Source organism: Lasioglossum baleicum, unplaced genomic scaffold (genome assembly GCF_051020765.1).
Source record: "Lasioglossum baleicum unplaced genomic scaffold, iyLasBale1 scaffold0112, whole genome shotgun sequence".
Classification (NCBI taxonomy): domain Eukaryota; kingdom Metazoa; phylum Arthropoda; class Insecta; order Hymenoptera; family Halictidae; genus Lasioglossum; species Lasioglossum baleicum.
Genome location: NW_027469172.1, coordinates 218090 through 228447, shown reverse-complemented (window position 1 = coordinate 228447; position 10358 = coordinate 218090). Strand labels below are relative to the sequence as shown.

The following is a 10358-nucleotide window of genomic DNA, read 5'->3' as shown; positions in this document are numbered from 1 at the left end:
GTTATGCGTTGTGCGTTATCCGTTATCCGTTATGCGTTATGCGTTATGGGTTATGCGTTATCCGTTATGGATTATGCGTTATGCATTATGCGTTATGAATTTTGCATTATGCGTTATGTGTTATGCGTTATGCGTTATGCATTATCGGCTTTGCGTTATGCGTTATGCGTTATGGGTTATGCGTCATCCGTTATGGATTATGCGTTTTGCGTTATGCATTATGCGTAATGCGTAATGCGGTACGGGTTATGCGTTGTGCGTTATCCGTTATCCGTTATGCGTTATGCGTTATGCGTTATGCGTTATGCGTTATGCGTTATGCGTTATGCGTTATGCGTTATGCGTTATGCGTTATGCGTTATGCGTTATGCGTTATGCGTTATGCGTTATGCGTTATGCGTTATGCGATATGCGTTATGCGTTTTGCGTTATGCGTTATGCGTTATGCTTTATGGGTTGTGCGTAATGCGTTATGCGTTATCGGCTTTGCGTTATGCGTTATCCGTTATGGATTATGCGTTATGTATTATGCGTTATGGTTAATGCGTTATGGGTTATGCGTTGTGCGTTATCCGTTATCCGTTATGGATTATGCGTTATGTATTATGCGTTATGGTTAATGCGTTATGGGTTATGCGTTGTGCGTTATCCGTTATCCGTTATGCATTATGCGTAATGCGTAATGCGGTATGGGTTATGCGTTGTGCGTTATCCGTTATCCGTTATGCGTTATGCGTTATGCGTTATGCGTTATGCGTTATGCGTTATGCGATATGCGTTATGCGTTATGCGTTATGCTTTATGCGTTATGCGTTATGCGTTATGCGTTATGCGTTATGCGTTATGCGTTATGCGTTATGCGTTATGCGTTATGCGTTATGCGTTATGCGTTATGCGTTATGCGTTATGCGTTATGCGTTATGCGTTATGCGTTATGCGTTATGCGTTATGCGTTATGCGTTATGCGTTATGCGTTATGCGTTATGCGTTATGCGTTATGCGTTATGCGTTATGCGTTATGCGTTATGCGTTATGCGTTATGCGTTATGCGTTATGCGATATGCGTTATGCGTTTTGCGTTATGCGTTATGCGTTATGCGTTATGCTTTATGGGTTGTGCGTCATGCGTTATGCGTTATCGGCTTTGCGTTATGCGTTATCCGTTATGGATTATGCGTTATGTATTATGCGTTATGGTTAATGCGTTATGGGTTATGCGTTGTGCGTTATCCGTTATCCGTTATGCGTTATGCGTTATGCGATATGCGTTATTCGTTTTGCGTTATGCGTTATGCGTTATGCTTTATGGGTTATGCGTAATGCGTTATGCGTTATCGGCTTTGCGTTATGCGTTATGGGTTATGCGTTATCCGTTATGGATTATGCGTTATGTATTATGCGTTATGGTTAATGCGTTATGGGTTATGAGTTGTGCGTTATCCGTTATGCGTTACGCGTTATGCGTTATGCGTTATTCGCTATCGGCTTTGCGTTATGCGTCATACGTTATGCGTTATGCGTTATGCGTTATGAGTTATGCGTTATGCGTTATGCGTTATGCGTTATGCGTTATGCGTTATGCGTTATGCGTTATGCGTTATGCGTTATGCGTTATGCGTTCTGCGTTATGCGTTATGCGTTATGCGTTATGCGTTATGCGTTATGCGTTATGCGTTATGCGTTATGCGTTATGCGTTATGCGTTATGCGTTATGCGTTATGCGTTATGCGTTATGCGTTATGCGTTATGCGTTATGCGTTATGCGTTATGCGTTATGCGTTATGCGTTATGCGTTATGCGTTATGCGTTATGCGTTATGCGTTATGCGTTATGCGTTATGCGTTATGCGTTATGCGTTATGCGTTATGCGTTATGCGTTATGCGTTATGCGTTATGCGTTATGCGTTATGCGTTATGCGTTATGCGTTATGCGTTATGCGTTATGCGTTATGCGTTATGCGTTATGCGTTATGCGTTATGCGTTATGCGTTATGCGTTATGCGTTATGCGTTATGCGTTATGCGTTATGCGTTATGCGTTATGCGTTATGCGTTATGCGTTATGCGATATGCGTTATGCGTTATGCGTTATGCGTTATGCGTTATGCGTTATGCGTTATGCGTTATGCGTTATGCGTTATGCGTTATGCGTTATGCGTTATGCGTTATGCGTTATGCGTTATGCGTTATGCGTTATGCGTTATGCGTTATGCGTTATGCGTTATGCGTTATGCGTTATGCGTTATGCGTTATGCGTTATGCGTTATGCGTTATGCGTTATGCGTTATGCGTTATGCGTTATGCGTTATGCGTTATGCGTTATGCGTTATGCGTTATGCGTTATGCGTTATGCGTTATGCGTTATGCGTTATGCGTTATGCGTTATGCGTTATGCGTTATGCGTTATGCGTTATGCGTTATGCGTTATGCGTTATGCGTTATGCGTTATGCATTATGCGTTATGCGTTATGCGTTATGCGATATGCGTTATGCGTTTTGCGTTATGCGTTATGCGTTATGCTTTATGGGTTGTGCGTAATGCGTTATGCGTTATCGGCTTTGCGTTATGCGTTATCCGTTATGGATTATGCGTTATGTATTATGCGTTATGGTTAATGCGTTATGGGTTATGCGTTGTGCGTTATCCGTTATCCGTTATGGATTATGCGTTATGTATTATGCGTTATGGTTAATGCGTTATGGGTTATGCGTTGTGCGTTATCCGTTATCCGTTATGCGTTATGCGTTATGCGATATGCGTTATTCGTTTTGCGTTATGCGTTATGCGTTATGCTTTATGGGTTATGCGTAATGCGTTATGCGTTATCGGCTTTGCGTTATGCGTTATGGGTTATGCGTTATCCGTTATGGATTATGCGTTATGTATTATGCGTTATGGTTAATGCGTTATGGGTTATGAGTTGTGCGTTATCCGTTATGCGTTACGCGTTATGCGTTATGCGTTATTCGCTATCGGCTTTGCGTTATGCGTCATACGTTATGCGTTATGCGTTATGCGTTATGAGTTATGCGTTATGCGTTATGCGTTATGCGTTATGCGTTATGCGTTATGCGTTATGCGTTATGCGTTATGCGTTATGCGTTATGCGTTATGCGTTATGCGTTATGCGTTATGCGTTCTGCGTTATGCGTTATGCGTTATGCGTTATGCGTTATGCGTTATGCGTTATGCGTTATGCGTTATGCGTTATGCGTTATGCGTTATGCGTTATGCGTTATGCGTTATGCGTTATGCGTTATGAGTTATGCGTTATGCGTTATGCGTTATGCGTTATGCGTTATGCGTTATGCGTTATGCGTTATGCGTTATGCGTTATGCGTTATGCGTTATGCGTTATGCGTTATGCGTTATGCGTTATGCGTTATGCGTTATGCGTTATGCGTTATGCGTTATGCGTTATGCGTTATGCGTTATGCGTTATGCGTTATGCGTTATGCGTTATGCGTTATGCGTTATGCATTATCGGCTTTGCGTTATGCGTTATGCGTTATGGGTTATGCGTCATCCGTTATGGATTATGCGTTTTGCGTTATGCATTATGCGTAATACGTAATGCGGTATGGGTTATGCGTTGTGCGGTATGGGTTATGCGTTGTGCGTTATCCGTTATCCGTTATGCGTTATGCGTTATGGGTTATGCGTTATCCGTTATGGATTATGCGTTATGCATTATGCATTATGAATTTTGCATTATGCGTTATGTGTTATGCGTTATGCGTTATGCATTATCGGCTTTGCGTTATGCGTTATGCGTTATGGGTTATGCGTCATCCGTTATGGATTATGCGTTTTGCGTTATGCATTATGCGTAATGCGTAATGCGGTACGGGTTATGCGTTGTGCGTTATCCGTTATCCGTTATGCGTTATGCGTTATGCGTTATGCGTTATGCGTTATGCGTTATACGTTATGCGTTATGCGTTATGCGTTATGCGTTATGCGTTATGCGTTATGCGTTATGCGTTATGCGTTATGCGTTATGCGTTATGCGTTATGCGTTATGCGTTATGCGTTTTGCGTTATGCGTTATGCGTTATGCGTTATGCGTTATGCGTTATGCGTCATGCGTCGTGCGTTATCCGTTATCCGTTATGCGTTATGCGTTATGCGTTATGCGTTATGCGTTATGCGTTATGCGTTATGCGTTATGCGTTATGCGTTATGCGTTATGCGTTATGCGTTATGCGTTATGCGTTATGCGTTATGCGTTATGCGTTATGCGTTATGCGTTATGCGTTATGCGTTATGCGTTATGCGTTATGCGTTATGCGTTATGCGTTATGCGTTATGCGTTATGCGTTATGCGTTATGCGTTATGCGTTATGCGTTATGCGTTATGCGTTATGCGTTATGCGTTATGCGTTATGCGTTATGCGTTATGCGTTATGCGTTATGCGTTATGCGTTATGCGTTATGCGTTATGCGTTATGCGTTATGCGTTATGCGTTATGCGTTATGCGTTATGCGTTATGCGTTATGCGTTATGCGTTATGCGTTATGCGTTATGCGTTATGCGTTATGCGTTATGCGTTATGCGTTATGCGTTATGCGTTATGCGTTATGCGTTATGCGTTATGCGTTATGCGTTATGCGTTATGCGTTATGCATTATCGGCTTTGCGTTATGCGTTATGCGTTATGGGTTATGCGTCATCCGTTATGGATTATGCGTTTTGCGTTATGCATTATGCGTAATACGTAATGCGGTATGGGTTATGCGTTGTGCGGTATGGGTTATGCGTTGTGCGTTATCCGTTATCCGTTATGCGTTATGCGTTATGGGTTATGCGTTATCCGTTATGGATTATGCGTTATGCATTATGCGTTATGAATTTTGCATTATGCGTTATGTGTTATGCGTTATGCGTTATGCATTATCGGCTTTGCGTTATGCGTTATGCGTTATGGGTTATGCGTCATCCGTTATGGATTATGCGTTTTGCGTTATGCATTATGCGTAATGCGTAATGCGGTACGGGTTATGCGTTGTGCGTTATCCGTTATCCGTTATGCGTTATGCGTTATGCGTTATGCGTTATGCGTTATGCGTTATGCGTTATGCGTTATGCGTTATGCGTTATGCGTTATGCGTTATGCGTTATGCGTTATGCGTTATGCGTTATGCGATATGCGTTATGCGTTTTGCGTTATGCGTTATGCGTTATGCTTTATGGGTTGTGCGTAATGCGTTATGCGTTATCGGCTTTGCGTTATGCGTTATCCGTTATGGATTATGCGTTATGTATTATGCGTTATGGTTAATGCGTTATGGGTTATGCGTTGTGCGTTATCCGTTATCCGTTATGGATTATGCGTTATGTATTATGCGTTATGGTTAATGCGTTATGGGTTATGCGTTGTGCGTTATCCGTTATCCGTTATGCATTATGCGTAATGCGTAATGCGGTATGGGTTATGCGTTGTGCGTTATCCGTTATCCGTTATGCGTTATGCGTTATGCGTTATGCGTTATGCGTTATGCGTTATGCGTTATGCGTTATGCGATATGCGTTATGCGTTATGCGTTATGCTTTATGGGTTATGCGTAATGCGTTATGCGTTATCGGCTTTGCGTTATGCGTTATGGGTTATGCGTTATCCGTTATGGATTATGCGTTATGTATTATGCGTTATGGTTAATGCGTTATGGGTTATGAGTTGTGCGTTATCCGTTATGCGTTACGCGTTATGCGTTATGCGTTATTCGCTATCGGCTTTGCGTTATGCGTCATACGTTATGCGTTATGCGTTATGCGTTATGAGTTATGCGTTATGCATTATCGGCTTTGCGTTATGCGTTATGCGTTATGCGTTATGCGTTATGGGTTATGCGTTATCCGTTATGGATTATGCGTTATGCATTATGCGTTATGAATTTTGCATTATGCGTTATGTGTTATGCGTTATGCGTTATGCATTATCGGCTTTGCGTTATGCGTTATGCGTTATGCGTTATGCGTTATGCGTTATGCGTTATGCGTTATGCGTTATGCGTTATGCGTTATGCGTTATGCGTTATGCGTTATGCGTTATGCGTTATGCGTTGTGCATTATGCGTTATGCGTTATGCGTTATGCGTTATGCGTTATGCGATATGCGTTATGCGTTTTGCGTTTTGCGTTATGCGTTATGCGTTATGCTTTATGGGTTATGCGTTATCCGTTATGGGTTATGCGTAATGCATTATGCGTTATGCGTTATCCGTTATGGGTTATGCGTTATGCGTTATGCGATATGCGCTATGTGTTATGTGTTATGCGTTATGCGTTATCGGCTTTGCGTTATGCGTTATGGGTTATGCGTTATCTGTTCTGGATTATGCGTTATGCATTATGCGTTTTGCGTTATGCGTTATGCGTTATGGGTTATGCGTTGTGCGGTATGGGTTATGCGTTGTGCGTTATCCGTTATCCGTTATGCGTTATGCGTTATGCGTTATGCGTTATGCGTTATGCGTTATGCGTTATGCGTTATGCGTTATGCGTTATGCGTTATGCGTTATGCGTTATGCGTTATGCGTTATGCGTTATGCGTTATGCGTTATGCGTTATGCGTTATGCGTTATGCGTTATGCGTTATGCGTTATGCGTTATGCGTTATGCGTTATGCGTTATGCGTTATGCGTTATGCGTTATGCGTTATGCGTTATGCGTTATGCGATATGCGTTATGCGTTTTGCGTTATGCGTTATGCGTTATGCTTTATGGGTTGTGCGTAATGCGTTATGCGTTATCGGCTTTGCGTTATGCGTTATCCGTTATGGATTATGCGTTATGTATTATGCGTTATGGTTAATGCGTTATGGGTTATGCGTTGTGCGTTATCCGTTATGCGTTATGCGTTATGCGTTATGCGTTATGCGTTATGCGTTATGCGTTATGCGTTATGCGTTATGCGTTATGCGTTATGCGTTATGCGTTATGCGTTATGCGTTATGCGTTATGCGTTATGCGTTATGAGTTATGCGTTATGCGTTATGCGTTATGCGTTATGCGTTATGCGTTATGCGTTATGCGTTATGCGTTATGCGTTATGCGTTATGCGTTATGCGTTATGCGTTATGCGTTATGCGTTATGCGTTATGCGTTATGCGTTATGCGTTATGCGTTATGCGTTATGCGTTATGCGTTATGCGTTATGCGTTATGCGTTATGCGTTATGCGTTATGCGTTATGCGTTATGCGTTATGCGATATGCGTTATGCGTTTTGCGTTATGCGTTATGCGTTATGCTTTATGGGTTGTGCGTAATGCGTTATGCGTTATCGGCTTTGCGTTATGCGTTATGCGTTATGCGTTATGCGTTATGCGTTATGCGTTATGCGTTATGCGTTATGCGTTATGCGTTATGCGTTATGCGTTATGCGTTATGCGTTATGCGTTATGCGTTATGCGTTATGCGTTATGCGTTATGCGTTATGCGTTATGCGTTATGCGTTATGCGATATGCGTTATCGGCTTTGCGTTATGCGTTATCCGTTATGGATTATGCGTTATGTATTATGCGTTATGGTTAATGCGTTATGGGTTATGCGTTGTGCGTTATCCGTTATCCGTTATGCATTATGCGTAATGCGTAATGCGGTATGGGTTATGCGTTGTGCGTTATCCGTTATCCGTTATGCGTTATGCGTTATGCGTTATGCGTTATGCGTTATGCGTTATGCGTTATGCGTTATGCGTTATGCGTTATGCGTTATGCGTTATGCGTTATGCGATATGCGTTATGCGTTTTGCGTTTTGCGTTTTGCGTTATGCGTTATGCTTTATGGGTTATGCGTAATGCATTATGCGTTGTCGGCTTTGCGTTATGCGTCATACGTTATGCGTTATCGGCTTTGCGTTATGCGTCATGCGTTATGCGTTATCCGTTATGGGTTATGCTTAATGCATTATGCGTTATGCGTTACGCGTTTTGCGTTATGCGTTATGGGTTATGGGTTATGCGTTATGCGTTATGCGATATGCGCTATGTGTTATGCGTTATGCGTTATCGGCTTTGCGTTATGCGTTATGGGTTATGCGTTATCCGTTATGGATTATGCGTTATGCATTATGCGTTATGAATTTTGCATTATGCGTTATGTGTTATGCGTTATGCGTTATGCATTATCGGCTTTGCGTTATGCGTTATGCGTTATGCGTTATGCGTTATGGGTTATGCGTTATCCGTTATGGATTATGCGTTATGCATTATGCGTTATGAATTTTGCATTATGCGTTATGTGTTATGCGTTATGCGTTATGCATTATCGGCTTTGCGTTATGCGTTATGCGTTATGCGTTATGCGTTATGCGTTATGCGTTATGCGTTATGCGTTATGCGTTATGCGTTATGCGTTATGCGTTATGCGTTATGCGTTATGCGTTATGCGTTGTGCGTTATGCGTTATGCGTTATGCGTTATGCGTTATGCGTTATGCGATATGCGTTATGCGTTTTGCGTTTTGCGTTATGCGTTATGCGTTATGCTTTATGGGTTATGCGTTATCCGTTATGGGTTATGCGTAATGCATTATGCGTTATGCGTTATCCGTTATGGGTTATGCGTTATGCGTTATGCGATATGCGCTATGTGTTATGTGTTATGCGTTATGCGTTATCGGCTTTGCGTTATGCGTTATGGGTTATGCGTTATCTGTTCTGGATTATGCGTTATGCATTATGCGTTTTGCGTTATGCGTTATGCGTTATGGGTTATGCGTTGTGCGGTATGGGTTATGCGTTGTGCGTTATCCGTTATCCGTTATGCGTTATGCGTTATGCGTTATGCGTTATGCGTTATGCGTTATGCGTTATGCGTTATGCGTTATGCGTTATGCGTTATGCGTTATGCGTTATGCGTTATGCGTTATGCGTTATGCGTTATGCGTTATGCGTTATGCGTTATGCGTTATGCGTTATATGTTATGGTTGATGATTGCTCCACGGCTGCCTTCCTCGCAGCCTTCGACCGCTTCACGTCCAGACGTGGTGTTCCTCAGACGATCACTAGCGACAATGGCACGAATTTCGTAGGCGCGTCCAACGAACTCGCTCGACACTTCGTCGAAGTCACAAATTCGCCGGAATTGAAAAATCGATGCTCCACTCTTCTTATTCAGTGGAAGTTCTATCCCCCGGGCGCTCCTCATCACGGAGGAATGCAGGAAGCCGCAGTCCGGTCAACCAAGCATCATCTTCGTCGTATCATGGGGTCGTTCGCGTCAACCTCCGAAGAGATGTCCACACTGCTTTGCAAGGTGGAAGCCACGTTAAACTCGCGTCCGATTACTCGGGTGCGCGACGACCCAGAGTGTCTTGAAATCCTTACGCCAGGGCACTTTTTAACCGGTAGTCCGCTGATTTCACGTCCGGTTCCTCCCGTGATTGACGAGCCGACAACGCACTTATCACGATGGCAACAAGTGCAAAAATTCCACGAACTGCTGTGGCGCGTATGGTCCCGCGAGTACTTGCAGGAACTGCAGTCGCGGTACAAATGGCAAACTGAACAAAAGGATCTGACTGTAGGAGCGGTAGTCCTCTTGGACAACCCCCTACTACCTCCTAACAAATGGGAATTAGGGAGGGTCGTAAAAACGTTCCCAGGTAAAGACGGCCACGTACGAGTGGTGGAGGTTAAGACCGCGTCCTCAACATATAAACGACCCATCACTCGTGTCTGCCAGTTACCAGTAAACAACTGAAGGCACCCCCCGAATAATGTTGTCGAGCGTGCGACGTCACGACCTACGTGACATAACAGTCGCGGCCGGCCGTCGGCCCAGGTGTCGTCATCCGAAACATTGTAAATATTGTAAATAGTTAGTATGTGTGTGTATGTGTACGTATGTATGGGGAGCTCTTCGAGATATATAGATTATCCGTTTCTGTTGCGCGACCGCGCAAGGCGGGCGGTTTGTTAAACGCGAACGATACAGTTTCGTATGATTCAGCGCCGCGACCACCCCCCTCGTCGTCCCTACAGCACCGCGGCGAGTCTTCACCTCGAAGCGAGCTCCCGTATGTGTGTACGGTGGGGGAATCCACCGATTACCGGTAAATAGGACCCCCAGCCAGTTTGAAGGCGCGTTCCGTTGTAACCTCCTCTGCGAGTACACACGCGAATTATATAATAGCTACGAGCAAGTTTCAAAAACGACCGATAATCTCCTCTGCGAGAAACACGTAGAATAATCTCCCCTGCGAGCTCTGTTCTTTCGGGTTAAAGTGCGTCCGTAGCCTCAGCAACAATAAAGTGCTTGTTTTGTGAACCGTAACACGCGGGTGGAACGATTGACTGAAACCTCTCACGAATATCCAATCTCCGACCGAATTTTCTCCTGTCCTTCTTCAC

The 10358-nt window shown here is 43.6% G+C and overlaps 1 protein-coding gene across 1 annotated transcript; it reads left to right on the top strand.

Moving 5' to 3' along the window:
• The first annotated feature begins 8928 nt into the window (after positions 1–8928).
• On the top strand, positions 8929–9708 carry LOC143219959 (uncharacterized). Its single transcript, XM_076445746.1, has one exon. The coding sequence runs from the start codon at positions 8929–8931 to the stop codon at positions 9706–9708; it is 780 nt and encodes a 259-aa protein (XP_076301861.1).
• The last annotated feature ends 650 nt before the right edge of the window (positions 9709–10358 follow it).